Source organism: Lissotriton vulgaris, chromosome 3_1, assembly GCF_964263255.1.
Source record: "Lissotriton vulgaris chromosome 3_1, aLisVul1.2, whole genome shotgun sequence".
In the NCBI taxonomy this organism is placed as follows: domain Eukaryota; kingdom Metazoa; phylum Chordata; class Amphibia; order Caudata; family Salamandridae; genus Lissotriton; species Lissotriton vulgaris.
Window position 1 is genome coordinate 1,807,989,123 of NC_141689.1, and position 19,258 is coordinate 1,808,008,380.

At 40.4% G+C, this 19,258-nt stretch overlaps 1 protein-coding gene across 2 annotated transcripts in view; it reads right to left on the minus strand.

The window, feature by feature from the left end:
* The window catches only part of HHIP (hedgehog interacting protein), a 234,793-nt gene that overhangs the window by 12,036 nt on the left and 203,499 nt on the right, over positions 1–19,258 (minus strand). For both annotated transcript variants that reach the window (XM_086962253.1, XM_086962252.1), the window contains exon 12: positions 4,198–4,346. In XM_086962253.1, coding sequence (XP_086818379.1) covers positions 4,198–4,346 — 149 coding nt within the window. The remainder of the gene's footprint in view (positions 1–4,197; positions 4,347–19,258) is intronic.

Genomic DNA, 19,258 nt, shown 5'->3' on the forward strand with positions numbered 1-19,258 from the left:
CTTTCCTCTCGAGTTTCCCAATCACCACCAACAGCTGAAATCACTCAAAATAAAAATAAGAAGACAAGTTACCCGATCCACTGCTCATCTCTAATGGAGAGGAGGCTACAACAACATTGGCAAACTGGAAGTATTCACATTCACAGTTAACCAGACAACACACAGGCACAGGGAAACAAACACAAGTAACCAGAAATCGAACCACTTGTCTCCAAACAGAAGGAAGGACATATTTCATTTTCAGCTTTAAGAGAGATATCATGGAAAATGAAGTATGCTTCTCTCAACAAATCTAGAGAAATCCTCTATAAACAGTCAAAATATTGTTATTCAGCTTCAACAGTGTTACAGTTCTCTGGCACATGTTACTGTTGATGGGACATCATCAAACTCCCACAAATCACGGCCAATACCTCCTAAACTCAGCATGGGAAGGACATTAGCAGATACGATGAGGCTCACGCCCAGCATATGATCATATTCAGTAGAAATATTTATATCCAGGGGGGCTGGCCATGAAAGGGTCATCTGAGTGATGCTCATGCTGCTCTGAGCCTTTTATAGATGAGCACAAAAAAAACCTTTTTATCCTCACCGACTCCATGCATGCTCGTTTAGAACTGTCACAAAGACGCTCACAACATTCATGCGGCAAACTGGGCATGCTAAAATGACTGCTGACTTTGAAAAGTTATTCATCGGAAAGACTAGTCAACAGCAAAAGCAGGGCTTATTCTGAGCGTATCCGACAAACAAAGTGCTGACTGCTTCTGCCTAACAGATTAAAGGCTGTGCTGGAGGCTGAAGGTGTCATCTTTCCCATTGTTTCTGCCATTAGGGATAAGGATCTGCCGTGAACTTTGACCCGCGCCTGTCTGGGCCTGTCAGCTCACCCATGCACACCACCGGACCTGCTGCAAGCTTCTGGCTACGAGAGCGCCTGCAGAGCGCCACAAAGCCGAGCCTTTAATGAGGTCGCAGAGTTGTGTCCATCGGGGGTTACTGAGAGAAGTGCCTCGAAGGCACGACGATCCGAGCACACTGTCGTTTAAAAGGAGCCAGCATCTGACAGTGCACGGCCCTTTACCCTGGGTGTCAACAGATGACTGATGGAAAAGTCTTCCCCTCAAGGGAGACTGCAGGAGTGCACGTATCTTCTCGTGATCCCGAGTTAAAATATGCAACTTGTTAGAAACAGCAAATGTGCTGGTCGTTGAGCTCGGAATTACCAACTTTCTCTGATTTTGGAAGAGAAGCAGATGCATCATGGACTACATACAGCACTGCACCACAGACACCAGGCTGGCACGCACTGTACATGTTCGTGCTGCAGCAGTGACGCTGTCATGCTTAAAAGTAATTTCGAGTAAAAAAAACACACGGGAACTAGTTTTTGCTACAACCAGCTTAATGTTGGAATCAACAGTTTTAAACTCCTTCCTTAACACAATACTTTTATTTGAGTATGGATTACACCAGAGGCCTGGTTCAGAATTTGGTAGACAGGTTACTGGGTCGCGATATATATTCATTCCGCCTTATTAAAAGTGAATTATATCAATGATACCAGCATTTAGGCGGACTGGATGTCAGTCACGTTTGTGACGCAGTGACCATCTGCCAAACTCCAATTCGGGCCCTAAGTAGACCATTTTGGATTTTTTTTTCCTGCTGAGAAATATTTATCTTTGTGCAGAACCCCTTTCTCCTACATCCTCACCAAAAAAAGAGGTTGACTTATTTCCCTTTCCTCCTTGTGCATTCATTTATACCAGCTTTAGCTGGAAAGTGTATCTCACCCTTTCCAGGCTCCAAAGGGGAATGTAAGGAGTTAGTGAAAGCTCACGAAATAATATGTGGGCATCTACAAACCTCCAAAGCTGCACATGCCTTGGAACACCCTTAATTTCAGCACTTGAGTAGGATTTATTGGTGCGGAGATGATGATCTCTGCATAGGTAAAAGGCGTTATGCCTGCCAGGAATACATTTATGCATTTCGAGCAGCTGTAATTGAGGTAAATTCGTTCATAAACTTTATTTTACAGCTGAATTTATTTTTGTGAATAGTCCTGACATGTCCATGTTCAAAAGTCATGGGAAGTTTCCAAGTAAGACTAGTATGTTAACAAGTGACCCAAAATAAATGCTATTTTTTAAAGAACTTTCAATGATTTTGTGTCTCATAGAGTTCGATGCACAGCTTATAAAATCAACTGCTTCCTTTTTGGTCTGTTCACAAGTGTGCTGGAAAGGATAGTTCTTTTACTCTTTGCATTACAACTTCCCACGCCCTGCCCCCCCTTCATGTTTTTCACAACGCGAGTGTAAGTTACTGTTTTGCCCATGTGCTTTGTGATCCGTGCAAAGGGAACACGTGTAAATGTCGAACTCTCTATGAATGCTGCAGGAGGAAGGTGGAAACTATTCCAATAAAACCCTGCACATGGTTTACAAATTCAAAAACTCCTTTCCCTTCATCATAAACACTACAGTCGCTAGGAAAGAAAAATAAGATTTTAGGAGATTTAAAGTTGTAAGTTAATAAGGATTTGACAGTGATCACACCAGGTGGTGCAGGCACAATAAATGAGCAAATTAAGCAAGCACAATTTAACTTCTAAGTATTTCCACATCCAATTTATAGGATGGCTATCATTTACTTTGAGGGTGGCATTGGCACTGAAAGGTTGCAGCTTTTTTCTATATGACCCATACTACTGTGCTTGTGCACAGTAACCATTGTGGACAAGAAACATAAAAAAAATATGCAAAAGTCAGGACTAATCCATAACACACATGGGTGGAAAGTAGGAAACAGAAAAACCAATGTCAAGAGTAAGCAGCATTAAGTAAAGTTTTTCACCAATGCAAAAAAACAGAACAAGTACATTTTGTACAACATTTGCTGCTTTTCTAAATGTTTCCACTGGAGCAAAACATTGAATTAGCTTATTACATTTTGCTCCCCTTAAAAGGGAAGCAAATTCATGTTTCTCTGCTGTTAAGATTTAAAAGGATGGAACTAGGTTTGAGAAAATGTCAAATTTTCCATTTCAGATTAGATAAGCAACACAAGTTGAGCAAAATGACTTAACTTTCTTTTTCATTGATGGTTTTTCTTTTTTCTGGAGCAGGTTTTCTATACCAGAAACTATGTAAGACACATAACATGATTTCTATGTAGTAAATGTGCAATGTGATTTAAATATCATAATTAGTACTCCCTTTTTTTACTCTGGTGCAAACATCTTTATGTAAGATGAAAGGGTATGGCGATTTTTTCTTCAATTACCTAGCACATAAGTAACAAAAAGCAAACAAAAATGTTCTGGTTTTTTTGGGACGCAGTGCACATTTTACGTAATGTGGCCCTACTCTATGATGCAGAACATTGTCTAGCATGCTTTGGCTGAGAGTGATTTTTAGTTTTGCCAATGCATGTAGGAAAAAATGTAAACTAGTTTATAAACATTATGAAACGTTTGTGATATTTAAAAAGGTTTGTATGCATTGTATTTTAGTTGTATGGTCCTATCTGGATGTATTTAGTTGATAATCGTAAAAGCTGGTATGGGTACATGTGCTTGAGATACAGTGAATGCCCTGAATGGTTCTTCCAAGATCCGACTCCTCTTTGTAATATACTGTACAAAGGACATACTTCTTTTAATTTTATATGCGTCTATACAGCTTGGCATTGCAATATGTTCTCTTCCATAAGCTTTCTTCCATTATCTGTTCTCTTGTGAAAGCACTGTGTTTTGAGTCAAAGTGGGAATGGCATAACATGCCTGCTTGTAGACATTTTAGTTGCAATGTTTTGGTTGTTGAGAGATTTCATAGAGCCAAGATTGATATTTATTTTACTGACACGAAGAGACATCCGGGGTACAGAGATTTATAGGAGTAGCTTGTTGCTCTACTTTGTTACTGGTTATAATTAGACCACTATGAAGTCGTTTTTAGATTACTCACATCTGTATGCTTTAATGTGAATTGTGCTTAGTGCCAATAAAGCAGCACTAAATGAGTGTTTGTTGCGAGTGTCATCATGCTGGAATACATGCACATCTTTACTGCGTTAAAATGATCTGAAACTGACTGCAATGCATTCAAATACATTCTGTTTAATGAAGAACATAATTTTGAGAGAACTGAGCAGATTGATACTAATGTAAGAACAGGTAATACTAACCAGTTCGGCAGAATTCTCCTTCCCAACCTTGGTTACAGCAGCACTTTCCTGTAGGCGTGCAGTGTCCATTTCGGCACTGCCGTAAGCAGTCAGATGTTAGGGGCTCGGCTGGATAAATTGGCCTTTTACATTCCTCTGGCATTAAAGATCTGAGTAAAAAAAAAGCAATGGCACTCTTTAAGTCCAAATTTACAACAAACAGCGTATAAGACATATTACACATACAAGTACTCAGTATGATGCAAAAGGGACCCATAGATCAACGATGAACCAAACAAGGACTTCTTAATTCGTATTGTGACACTTTACCTCCTTGTCTTCATTTACGGATGTGAGTAGTTGTACACCCCACTTACAGGGGAATTGGTGGGCAGACCCTCTCTGAATTGCCTTATTTATCTGAGAGCATCAGGGTAATGATTCTAGATGCTACTCACTGTGCAAAGCACTGTGCTGTCAGCGGCCTTTCTAAAAGTTATACATTTGGACCACATGGGCCCATGTTATTTGACTTGCATCAGTATCCGAGTCAACAGGTAGAAAAAGAAAACACAGTTTACTGATTATGTAAAGACAAAACTATTTGCTAAATATTAACCTTAGTATTTGTCAGATTTACTTTATTGTAAAATGCAAAACTCTGGTTTTGGGGAATTTTTCCAGAGCATTTAGCACAACACTGGAACATTGATAGCAATTTAAGGTTTCAGCAGTATATACTTCTCACGTGTGACATCTGTCCTTGACCCCCAAGGTTGATAGATGTCGTCCTGTTTGAAAACGATTCCCTGGTGGAAGCCTGTATAGCTGTTAATAGGTGCGAGGTCAATGCAATCGCTAAACAGTTTGTGTTACTGGCAGGGTGGTCGTGAAAGCAACACCTGCTGCATAAGCACTTGGCAGCTGAGTCAATAAGCAGTGTGGGAATTTATCAACTTTGGAGGCTGCTTGCACACAAGCCTTACTGATGAATTGAGAAACTGTCTCATTAGACCAGATCAGCTCTACTTTATGCATCTTTGTTTTGTGTGGAACAGAGACTGACTGCTATCAGATCCCAAAACACTGGCATAAGAGAAACAGATCCGCTGTGTCATACAAGGGAATGTGTAAGATGCTCACACAGCCAACCGGCACAGAACAGGACATTGAAGCCATATTGCTGCTGGTTGACTATGTTAACAATAAATCCATCTGGATAATTGACAATTATGTACTAGTTTGTCCCTTTAAAGAGAATTGCTGCTGTAATATGTGGCAGGCGCACTATGTGTATTACAGAGTGGACGGCAACTAGGTAATGCATGTTGAGTTATCAACTTTACGGTTTCCAAGTTGCACTCTTGAGGAATCCCTTCTCCTGCCATTTCCTTGCCAGCGGCCTGAAAGTAGGTGAATGAACGGTCGAACCATATATTCGTCTATTAGTAGCAGCAAAACAGGACATAACCCTTAAATAGTATCAAAGGAATCAACTTACCTAGCTTAACCACCCTCATGAAGCATTAAAAAGATAACTTCAGCCTTGACTTGAGATCTGCGTACAGTATTCCTTGGCAATGGTGTTGTTTTACCTTGTTTTAAAGAATATTTCAGAATGGCCAACTTTTTAGGTCTGTCATTATCTTTTAGTTTGAAATAAAATTATATGCATGTTATACTTATTTATAGGGCTTTCAGCTAGCCCGCTCCATCTGTTGGTCTATCATTGTATCATTTACATTTTTCAGCCACCAACTAAAGTATACAGCATTGGCCAGTGGGCCAGCCACCTCAGCCATTGGCTAACTTCACTGTGAATGAAAACATTCTACCATTTCACAATGAGCACATCCAAACATTAAGTAATTTATTTCACTGCCAGAGACTACTATGGGTATGTGTGCTTTAGGAGACAAAAATATTTGTTGACTTTTATTCAATATTTTTTTATGTTGGCGAGGCCCTGGCAGCTTCCCCAACAATACAGTTCTGCAAAAACCATAGCAAAAAAAGACCACAACAAAATTGTTCTTTTTGCATTTGTCATCCCGAGTGGGATGGGTATGCTCAGACGTGGGTCCATTGCTCGCCATGCCAGTGAATTCAAGCTATCCTGGCTGATCAGGGTAATACGCCAAAACCGGTTCAAGGATGCTCGTTTGGTCCAGGAGGACCTGACCTGGCAGTTTGGGCTAGACTGTTCCCATGTGGAGCGGGGTCAAGACTGATTTGCATATGACTGGGTCCAAACTGGGGTGGCATGGAGAGCTAAAAAACAATTGATTATGGCCCAGATGTCTGTACTGGGGGGTGAGTGTTTGACATTGTTCAACATTCCGGTCATCAATTTTTCTTTTTGCATTTGCCACTCCAAGTGGGGATGGGAATTCCAAGACGTGGGTCCTGTGCTCGCCATGCAACTGGATTCAAGGTATCCTGGCTGAGGAGGGGTAATACCCAGAAACTGGTCCTAAGATCCTTGTTTCCGGTCCAAAGAGAACCTGGCCTGGCAGGTCAGGCTGGACTGTTTCCATGGGGATGAGGGTCAGGACTGATTTGTGTAAGGCTGGGTCCAAACTGGGGTGTGGAGAGCAAGAAAACGATGGATTTAGGCCCAGATCTCTGTAGGGGGGGGTGAGTGTTTGACTTTGTTCACCATTCCGTCTATCAATTGTCCTATTTTTGGAAGTGTGAGCAAGGCCTTTGATTTTTCCACATTATTTTTTAACCCTGATACTAGTCTAAAATTTTCCAGTTTATCTACCAGCAGTTCTACCGTCTTCACTGGATTCTGGATCATAACCACAATACTACCTGCAAACGTTGCTAATTTAAATTCCTTTTGCCCAATCTTGGTCCCTATTATATCTGGTCCTTTCCTACCAGCATTGGATCGGGCTCCAGAGTGAGCACAAAGATTGAGGGGGAAGTGGACAGTCTTGCCTGGTGCCCTTTTCTATATTAAAAAAAGCAGATGCTCGTGTACCTTTGGAGAATGGTAACCTGCTAGGGCCCACATCAAAAAGTGCTGCCCAAAGCCCACCATCTGAAGAGCCCGTTGCATCCAAGACTAGACAACCTGGTTGAACGCGCTCCCGGCATCCAATGAGAGAAGTATATTTTTGCATTAACATAGGTCATTTTATATATTTTCCAGCAATTTCTTGATGTTTTCACTACATTGCCTGCCAGGTATGAATCTTGATTGATCAGGATTTACCAATTTTGGCATGGTAGTACCCAGGCATGCTGACAAAATACTGGTAAAGATTTTAATGTCAATATTGGCCTCTATGAGGTGCAAAGTGTCAAATCTTTCAGTGGCTTGGGAATACGCTCTATGGTGAGGTATTTCATCGAGTTGGTTAGCTCTCCTTTATCTCCAAAGCTATTATACATTTTAATGAGTAAAGGCGCTAATGAAGAACGCATTCTTTTATAAAAGGCAGCTATGTAGCCAACGGGTCTGGTGCTATGCCATGCTTCAGTCTATGAATTATGCTCACTAACTCTGACTCTTGTATGGCTTCATCCTTTATGTCTTTCAGTCATTTGGGATTTTATATTTCAGGTGTTCTTGGGGATATTTGAAAATGGTAGACAGTCAAAATATCGAGTTGGAAATATCGACCTACCATAATATCGAGTCTGAAATATCGAAGGAGCATAATATCGAAGGCAAGAATATCGTAGGACAGAATATCGACCCAAGGTAAGTAATATCGAAATACTTAATATCGATGTAAGTAATATCGAAGTTAGTAATATCGATAGCATATATATCGATGTCAATAATTTCGATGACACTAATATCGATATTTGTATTATTTTATAGTTTTTTATTATGTATGTGTTATATGTTTAATTTAAGTATTTAAAATAATTACTATTATATGTGTATACATTTTCTATAATAATATAGAAATTTATAAGGAAATTTGATGTTTTAGTACCGGAGCGGGTTGTGGGTTTATAGGGGAATAGGGTGGGAAGTAATTTAATTATGGTAAGTTGATTAATAATTAGTAGGATTAATTAATTAATTATAATTATTTGCTAATTAATATTGATTAATTGGGAAACAATTAATTGATTAATTGATATATATTTTCTGTAGCGGGATGTGGGTTTATAGGGGAATAGGGTGGGGAGTAATTTAATAATAATTAATTAATTAATATATGTTTTTAAATATTTATAACTAATTAATTGGCAAATAATTAATATTAATTAGTTAATTAATTAATATAATTTGGTACATATTTTAAATTAGTAATTAATTGGTAATTAAATAATATTAGTTAGTTAATTACATTATTAGAGTAATTTATTTATATATATAATTTTTAGTTACTGTTAATTAATTAATTGGGGAAAAATGATATTAATTATTAAATTATATTAATTACAGCTTATGTGCTAATATATTTACTTTATTGTTATTGTTAATTAATTATTAATTGCTAATTAAATAATATTATTTAACTTTGGGTTAAGGAGTATTTTTAGGGTTCAGGGTCATTTTTGGGTTTTTGGGTAAAGGGGTATTTTGAGTGTTTAGGGTCAGTTTTCAGTTTTTGGGTAAAGGGGTATTTTTAGGGTTCAGGGTCAGTTTTCAGTTTTTGGGTAAAGGGGTATTTTTAGGGTTCAGGGTCAGTTTTCAGTTCATGGGTAAAGGGGTATTTTTAGTGTTCAGGGTCAGTTTTCAGTTCATGGGTAAAGGGGTATTTTTAGGGTTCAGGGTCAGTTTTCTGTTTTTGGGTAAAGGGGTATTTTTAGGGTTCAGAGTCAGTTTTCAGTTCATGGGTAAGAGGGTATTTTTAGTGTTCAGGGTCAGATTTCAGTTCATGGGTAAAGGGGTATTTTTAGGGTTCAGGGTCAGTTTTCAGTTCATGGGTAAAGGGGTATTTTTAGGGTTCAGGGTCAGTTTTCAGTTTTTGGGTAAAGGGGTATTTTTAGGGTTCAGGGTCAGTTTTCAGTTCATGGGTAAAGGGGTATTTTTAGGGTTCAGGGTCAGTTTTCAGTTCATGGGTAAAGGGGTATTTTTAGGGTTCAGGGTCAGTTTTCAGTTCATGGGGAAAGGGGTATTTTTAGGGTTCAGGGTCAGTTTTCAGTTCATGGGTAAAGGGGTATTTTTAGGGTTCAGGGTCAGTTTTCAGTTTTTGGGTAAAGGGGTATTTTTAGGGTTCAGGGTCAGTTTTCAGTTCTTGGGTAAAGGGGTATTTTTAGGGTTCAGGGTCAGTTTTCAGTTTTTGGGTAAAGGGGTATTTTTAGGGTTCAGGGTCAGTTTTCAGTTTTTGGGTAAAGGGGTATTTTTAGGGTTTAGGGTCAGTTTTCAGTTCTTGGGTAAAGGGGTATTTTTAGGGTTCAGGGTCAGTTTTCAGTTTTTGGGTAAAGGGGTATTTTTAGGGTTCAGGGTCAGTTTTCAGTTTTTGGGTAAAGGGGTATTTTTAGGGTTCAGGGTCAGTTTTCAGTTCGTGGGTAAAGGGGTGGTTTTTGGGTTCAGGGTCAGTTTTCTCGACTGTTGCACTCTCTGGAGTGGGAATAGTAATTTTATCCCTATGCTATCAAACGCTTTATATAATTAATTGTTAAAATATCACATGTTTATTTTATTTTTTATATTACTTACATTTTATGTATGTTATTGTTTTATGTTTGTACATGTATTAGTAAATTAGAATAGATTTCATTAATTTAGAAATTAGTAAATTAATTATTAATACTTATTGTTCAGTACATATATATTATATCTTTACTGTATATATTTAATTAATGTATTATTAATATATATGTTTTATTTATTAATTTTAAACATTATTAGATACCTTTAAATATGTATATTTTATTTATTAGTGTTATATACTTACTTTTACATTTATATATATTAAAAAAAATCGATATTTTTAACATCGATAGTTTTTACAACGATATTATTTTTTCGATATTTTTGTACTTACCATGTTGTAGATAGGATGTCGATATTTTTGCCCTCGATATTGTTGACTCGATATTCTTGTAGGTCGATATTTTTGTAGTCGAAATTCTGTCATAGATCCTTTGAAAATATCTTGTGACACCGTCTCTTCTCTTCTATATAAGGTTGTATAGAACTCTCTGAATGTGCAGTTTATATCCTTATCTTCAACTACCATGTGCCCCCTAGTATCTTTGACTGTGTGTGGCCTTTCATATGCGATCTTTGCCTTTAAATGTGAGGCTTGCAGCCTCCCAGCTTTCTTGCCAGTTCATTAATATCTTTGTTTGATACACAGTAAAGCTTATTACCCATAATAAAGTCAAGCGCTTTCACTTGAGCAGGCACTGCTAACACCTGTCTTTTGTTGATCCTGTCATCTTGTGTTGTCATTCTAGCTCCATCCGTTGCCCTTCTAGTGCTGTCCTCACCGGTTTCATATTTTTCCTTATGGAGGATGCTGCTGGGATGATATGACTCCTCAAAATCACCATTATAGTATCTCAGAGAAGTGGTTAGATACACCCAGGGAATCATTATCTTTTTTGATTTTTTTTGCCTAGGTCTGCTCTAATGACCAAGTCTTGTAGCAGGAATTTGTTAAACCACCGCCTATTTCGATTGGTATTCCGGGCGGCAGGGTATTGCAGGTGAATGCCAATTGGTATGTGGTCAGCAATGGCTATATTACCAATATTTATATCCTCTACTTGTGTAATGATTTATTAGACAATAAATAATAGTCTAGTCATGCGTACGTTTTGTGTACTGCTCAATAAAATGTATAATCTATTTCATCCATAACTTAGTGCTATCAATCACACACCAACCCAACTTCTGATAATCAATCTGCACATTCTATAGAAGTCATCCGTTCACCATTGTGTCTATGCTGGGACCAGTGTTTTGCTGGGTCTAGTGCCATGTTTAGTTCCCCACCAAATAGTATTTCCCCCTTAGCTAGCTCAAAAAGCTGCGATGCAGTTTTTAAGGAAAGGTTCTAGTTTATTGATGGGTGCTTAAAGTGGCACAACAATATAAATCTGACCATTTGTTTGGGTCACTACTCCCAGCCTCCTAAGCGCCTTATCTGCATGTGTCTTCAGGATTTGCCCTTGGATTGTGCTGCTGCACAGAAGTACCACTCCTGTATATTTTGATCCAGAAGAGGCAAAAGAACGGCTGTGAAAAGTGTTTGGAGTTTATTCTATGGTAATCTTTTTTCAATAGATCTCTCCTCATGGATCTCAGAAAGTTCAGTACTTCCAGCTTCTTTTTTTCTGGAGAATTTGCTCAAGCTCCTAATGCTGAAGTAAATTTTCTTAAGTGACTCCTCCAATTTCCTACAGATTGTAGGAAATTGGCTGTTATGCATTGCCACCCAGGCACTCCCCTTTGGTGGGCTTCTCCCTTATGCTAGTCCAGACCTGAACAGTACATATGATCATGCAGGGTGCCGGCTTTGACTCCAATTCCCCAACACAATAGCTGGTAACTCTAGGATAAAATAAAATTAATAAGCTGTGAACCTACAGCAGCAGAAAGCATTCCCCAATGTTCTCCCCAACCTTGTTATTTTACAGTTCAGGAGTTTTATCATAGCCCTCCATCTCCATAGCCCTTGACCTCTCATCCAGTATGCATGCTGATTTTAATGTTGACTCTTGGATATGTCCTCCCCGCAATGGAAAGTCTTGGTCTAGATGATGAGGTCTATCTTTAAGTTTGCCCACTTCGTTTATCGCTATCCGCTTGGCTTTTTCTGTTTTAATCTTTCACAGTCTCTTTCAACAGCTCATGCAATATCTGTCTTGTTTGCATGGAACATTTTCACTGTTAATATCTTCGAGAGGGGAACAAAGTTGTATTGCTGATTCCAAAAATGTTGAGTCTGGAGGTCGCTTAGCTACGATCTGTTGTATCTAAAAAAAAAATTACCACTCATTGGGATCAATATCACTCTTCTTTGCTGCCTTTTAATTCAGCGGCATGTGTATAGCATCACTTCCCTATCTTTGTGTGGAGCCTGGACCAAGTGCAGTTGATTTAACTTAATTAGTGCCCGTCCGCTGTGATTGGGGCACTATTTCTTCTTTTTTTGCATTTTTAAATAGCACTAAGTCGACCCGACTGGAAGATATTGGGGTGCTTTACATGAGCACCAGTTCCATTCATTTTATTTGTAGAGCAGGGGAGATTAAGTGATTTGCTCAGGACGACAGGATGTTGAGGCAATGCTGAGACATGAACTTGGTTCCGCAGTTCGGAAGTCAGCATCTCTGCCCATAGTGCCACATTCTTCTTATTGCCATTGGTGCTTTCTATCCAGAGAAGCATGTATGTGGCCAGATGTAGACTTATGAATGACACATTGTTCCCTGTCTTTTGTTATGTTATCCAGTTCTGATTATGAGGTAATGCCTGTCTTAGACGTGATTTTGTGTGGTGCACAACCGTTTGTTCGAGTGCATTCCCTGTACTTTAAGGAAGAGCTTCTCAGGGAAGAAGAGGTTTGCTTCAGTTATGGATTACATCATCGTCTGATCTTGTATTTGTCTTGACAGTGTGTGCAACCCCTACATGTCTTCAACCCTCGCTTTTTCTGGCTGCGCTTCAACACGCATGTGAAAGCTCTTGCAGCCACTGATGTCACAGCCGCAACTGCCACAGCCTGGATCCTTTGTCTTGTGTAACACTTGGCTCTGTCTTTTTCTGCCTCTACTTCTATTACACATTCATCCCCCCTAGTGGTTAAAGTACAGACCCCTAGCTTCTCCACATGTCATAACTGCCATAGCAATAAAATCTTTGTTGGCAGGATTCGGATGCTCTTGAGTGGGATTTCTGTTGCCGGTCTTGGTGCAAGGGACAGTGGAATGGCCATTGTATTCGATACGACAGTGGGGGAAACTAGGCAGTTTTGTGAGGTGGCCAAAGCACTGATATTAGCTTAAGTTCCTGTTCCTTCTCCCCCTGTACCTGTTTTTTCTCCACCTACTCAGTCCCTGTTTCAGCTAATCCCTTGTCCATTTCCTCTCACTCCTCCCAACAGACAAAAGAAAAAAAAATTACTATAACGCGGTCAACGCTGGTCACTTCATACTGCTTTTTTTTACCGTCCTGCTCTCCACCCACCCTTCCGTTCATCACCTCAAACCGACTGACAAATCCAATAGCTCGCCCATAGGCAAGACCTATTAGCTTTCCCTAGGCTTTTTTCTGTTGGGTAGGGAATCTTGCAAAGCTGATGCACTTGTAGATTCTCTCCTTTGAGGCAAGCTTGAACAGCTATTGCATATGGCGTGTCTGTTTTGTGAGGGGAGGACACATACATTGCTGATGCCATGCAGCTACTTTTCTGTGAGGGATGACACCTTGCATTGCTGATGTCCATAAGAAACCTACTCAGACTGCTATGTTTCTATGAGCGAGAGAAGCCTCAAATAAAGATGCCATGCTGAGCTTTTATAAAAATGAGATATGCCTGCTGTGCTGAAGATGTACTGTGCAGGATTTGTGAAGGAAGGTAACTTGCACTGCGGGTGGCCATGTTGTACATGCTCGACTAGTGAGTGAAGCTTGCATTACTGATGTCTAGACTGTAACTTTAAGGTTGCACTGGTGATGCCCATTGGTACCTACGTCTTAGTGACGTTTGAGAAACGTCTGAACGACTGACGTTGCAAATGCATGTGTCTGATTTCCATTAGCCCTGTAATTTCATCTTTATGAATTCAAGTGACTGCATGGAGAGGCCACAACAAATGCCAGACGTACAAATATGTTCAACATAACATAACAGTTAGTGTGCAAAAAGCCTTAAAAAAGAGGGGGTTCCACCCATGTGAGAAATCTGGATTCATTAGAGGCCATGCAAACCACGCAGAGCTCGCCCCAAAAACAATCTTAATATAGCACAAGAGATGAGGCCTCTTGAAGAAGAATTTTTGTATGCAAGTAGATAATGTGACTGTCTGAAATATCTCATTAAGAACTATTTGGTAGAACAGTAGAACGTTATAAATAAGTTAATTATTTTCTCATCTCACATGACCTACTTGAGTCTCTCTATCTGCCTTCACCAAGGGTGAAACCCTTGTTTTTATTTTTATAAGCAATATTCCACTTTTCCGAGGTTGCAGGGTAAAGCACACACATAGATAAAAGACATAGAATTCTCATGAGTGTTAGGATAGCAGTTTAATATCAGGGTTGCTCCCAACGTTGAAGTGAGACACCTGACCTGACCTTTCCACTATCAAAGGGCTTCTCCATGTCCAGAGGCTTCTAATGAGCTCACACCCGGGCCCTTCTCGCGCGATGCGGGTCACTGAGCTGCTCTGTGATGTAATCTGAGGATTTGCACACCTTGGCCCGGGACTCAGTGTCCCTTTGTCCTGAGATCTACGCAGGGGAAAGCACCTGTCAATATGACACTTTAAAGGGGACAGGTTAGCACTTATTCCAGCAAAGGCATGAAAGAGATACTGGGCACGCTAAAGCGTTGGTGCAGTCCTATCTGTTGGCTGGCCTGCTCGAGATGAAATAAATGGTAAAAGTAACAAATGGGGGCTCTCTACCAAAATAACAACTTTAGATGACATATATATCATAACAAGCCCAGCAAACTTAAGTGGGAACCAGCAAGAGTTTTAACCGTAATGTGTAAGGAAATAAGCAAAAAAGTAACTGCATCACCATCTGCTTCCGCCTCCGCCTTAATGTACTTCCGCGGGCAGTGTGTGACCCATATGACGCGCGCTCTTGGACTAGACTGCACGGCTCTTCCTTGCCCACACGCAAAGCATATCTCAGCCAGAAGCAGCCATGGGAGGTCTGCCCTTTCAGGTATATCATTTCGAGACCACCTAACATGTTGAGGCAACACGAAGACAAACGAAAGGCCAGCTAAGACAGACACTTGTAATCGGATACGAGCGACGGGCAGAAGGTGTAAAACTCACTCACACGCATACACCAAATAGACTAAACAATCCGACTGAAATGTACCCGGTTTGTGCAAGAAAAGGATTTAAAACACAAAAATATAAATACAGTGCTAAGAGATTCAGCTAAGTGGTTGCAATAACATCTGTTCAACAAATAACTGTTTCCCTGCTGGGCAGCATTACCTTTATTTTAAACGTACTTTGTCATCAACTACTGAAGGAGACTGACTTACCCCAAATTCGTTCTAGAGTATTATCGTAAATTTGCTAACTAAACTCTTTGTCTGATTCGAGCTAGTTCTATAGAGGGTGTTTTCTTGGTCTCTAAAATAGACATCAGTCATGAATTGCAAGTAGCAACAACAATTACAAATATTCATCACACTACCATAGACAAAAGCAGACAAATTGAAAAACAGTAGAAGACTCAATTAAACAGCCTAACAAGTAAAAGTTATACACCAAAGACTTTGTAGAATATTAAAAAAAAACATATTACAAATAAATAAATCTTAAGGTTCAAAGGAAACGTAAATATGAACAAGTTACGGGCGTGCAAAGCTAGATGCTGATTGGTTGAACTCCATGGGGCAAATTCTCATGGACTTATCGCCGAGTTAGCAGCACTTTATCGCAGCCAAAGTCGCGATAAATTTATAGCCCCATTCACAAGCTGGTGCTAACAGCCCACATCACTAGTTTACCTGCGATACCAGCCGCTAAAAACATTGCCACAGATAACCCTGGCAACTATCGCTAATGAGATGCAGAGTAGACGTTCCCGTGCAGAAAGCTGCGAAAGCACTACTCCGCAACATTCTCAATGACCATCCAGATCGGCAATAAAATCACGAAACAGGCGATAAGTCGCGTTAGCCACAGGAAATTAACAACTGCTCTGACCTGGTGTAAAGTCGGACGACAACTTGATAAGGGAGCCCAGCCCAGAATCACACCTGAAGAACAACAGATGCCATGGAGCCACTGACCATGCAGCTCGGAGCCCCAAGAGGGCCACAACACCCAGGACCCCTCCTCCTCCTGGGCCCTACCCCGGGTAACCCCCGCACCTCCCACCCCCGGACCACCACAGAGGCAGCGCAGACCAAGACAGCGGACCTTCAGAAAACACACCCGCCACACAGACCTAACACCAGAGAATGTCATTGCACACTACGGGCTCAAAAGGACAACCAGTAAAAAAATATGAGAGAGGACCCCACAAGTTCCAGGGAACAGGGTACTTGTAACACTGAAAGTCAAAGGGCTATCCCTGGAAAGATTTATAGACAAGAGAACTACTGCCAGAATATCGTACTCTTATCACATTCACTCACCACAAGCACTAAATATGTCACCTAAATCAGGACCATTTGACTACCACGTATGATGAAATGTAAGACCTGTTGAACATAAGGAACCATACCACACACTCAAGAGGTCAGTACATATAAACGCATTTGGCCCGAGTGATGTATTAAAGCTGGTCACTTACTACAACATAATGGAGGGACTAGATGTCAGAGATGATGGAAGCTGTGAATACTATGAATTTATAAAATGTAGTAGAACAAATATGCAAGAGAAATACAAGTGGTATGCTAGAGGAACATAACCGGAAGACAAGAATCACTGATGTGAAGAAATACAATTGCCTGTGAGATTAGGGACTGGTATGTCATATCATGGTGTTGATATATAACCATAAACATGCACTGACTGATGCTTTTCTAATATACAGAAAGGAAACGGTCGTTTGAACTTGATGACCCCTAACAAAAAACTGTCCTGATGAAGGTGTGACCACATCTACGGGCTACAACACCGAAACGCGTCGACGCACTTTTTCACACAGAATTCAAACAAACCTAGGGGATCCTAGAGATATTTTATTGTACAATACTGGAAGTCCCCAAGTATTCATGTAAAGGTTATTGAATCGACTAATCTGTAGCAACATTAAGTGCTCTATTGAAATTAAGGGGTTATGTTGTATGTTCTTTTTTATTGATTTGTGATATACTGTATGATTACTCTTGTGGACTAAGAAAAATGTACTTTGTTTTTCATTTTTAATGTGTTATATATTTGCATTGTCTTTTATTTTTAATATGTTATACATATGAAATTGTATTATGTTTTCCTTTTAAAAACAATTCTTTTATATTATGAGATGTCTCTACATTGATGTTTTCAGTAGATTCCAACAGAATTCTTACTGAAATTTTAACAAATATATTTTTAATAAAATAGACTGTAAACGTTATGATCTAGTTTGTGACCAGTGACTTTCAGTGTCGAAAGGACAACCAGCCTCCGTATCCTGAACATCCTGAACATCATTGCCCACAGGCTGACGGTACCAACACAGCTTACAACCAACATCCTTTCCACATCCCACCGCAGACAAAGCTGCTGGCTGTGCTGCATCTGTTGGCCTCTGGTACCTTCCAACCAACAACTGCCAGAGTCAGAGTAGTCTCACAGCCAGCCCTATCGAAGTTCCTCATAACTGTCTTGGATGCCATCATCAGCTTGATACCCCAGCACCTTCACTTACCCTACACTGTGCAGGAACAGATGGAGACAAAGTAAGGCTTCTATGCCATAGCTGGCTTCCCGCACGTGTTGGGGGCAATCAACTGCACACATGTCCTACTTGTACCCCCTGCCGACACTGCACACAATTACCACAACAGAAAGCACACACATTCCACCAATGTGCAGGCAATATTGGACCACCAGGGACTCTTCACCAATGTCGTCGCCAACTACCCAGGCAGTGTACATGATTCCTACGTCTTCCGACAGTCCATCATCAACCAGTGCTTCCAGGATGGCACCTTCGGAAATGCTCTGCTCGTTGGTAAGTACCAAATGAAAACACCACACACCCCAACTTCACAATCTTGCAACTCACAACTCTGGGAATACACTTACATACAACATGCCAAACAACATGCCCAACTACCATACACAATAGCACAACTTACTGTGGTAACCTGGGCTAGCCATGTACATGAGCCATCAATGGCATGGCACCTCAGCCACACAATAGCAGAATGTGGGGAGACGTGGGAACCAGGCATGTGGGAATGGGGCAAGTGACCCATGAATGAGAAGGTACACAATGCCAAGTGTGGCGTGGAAGTTCTGGCCAGACTACAGTATGCATACCACAGACATATCCATGTTGACATACACTGCTGGTGTTTGGAGTGTAGTAGACAGTGGACACAACCATGTCACCTCAGTCAGTGGAGAAGATAGCAGAAATGTAGCTTGTTACTTCTCCCCTGTAAGCGTGAGCGGAGTGGGCTCGCCCGGCGTACGCCAGGCCAGCAAAGGGGTGTGAATAAAAACCACGTAGCCCTGGGCGAGGTTCTCTTCCGGAATGCTTACCAACAATCACAAACAGCAAAGTGTATTGATTTTTATCCCTTGCTTGCAGGAAAGGTATTTAGAACTCTCCAGTTCCATAATTAGGAAGTGGCAACATCGTAGTGATTTTGGCAGACACACAACAGCAGGTATGTAGTACATTAAAGTGCTGCCGATTGACCAGTGTTATAAATAGTGAGACAATAGATGTGTCATCGGTTTTATTAATATGAAGCACATATTTTCTTAACTACAAAACTCTTAGCACACGTAAAATGCAATGTTGCTTATATATGCCAGTGTTTCCACCAATTGTCACAATATATAAAGATGAGTTCTTGTTCATGTAACTCAGTTTCAAATTTATTCCTGTTCACTAGAAACTCTCACACAGCCGACACGTGTTTCGTCGTAAATGGGAATGTAACCCACCTGCTAAGAAATCCAAAAAAAGGATACTGCCGCAGTGAGAATCCAGCATTACATAGATTGTGTATATCAACCGTTATGTGTCCCGACGAGCGCGTTGTCTCGGGGTGAACGAGACAACGCGCTCGTCGGGACACATAACGGTTGATACACACAATCTATGAAATGCTGGATTCTCTCTGCGGGAGTATCCTTTTATCCCCTTTTTTGGATTTCTTAGCAGCTTGTATGAGCAAACAGGCTGCTCATAGTTAACATTGAACAAGTGTCCAACAGTGGTGTGGCAGCAAACTGTGCGGCCCTGATGAATCTGCCAAAAGTGATATGGCAGTGAAACATGTTG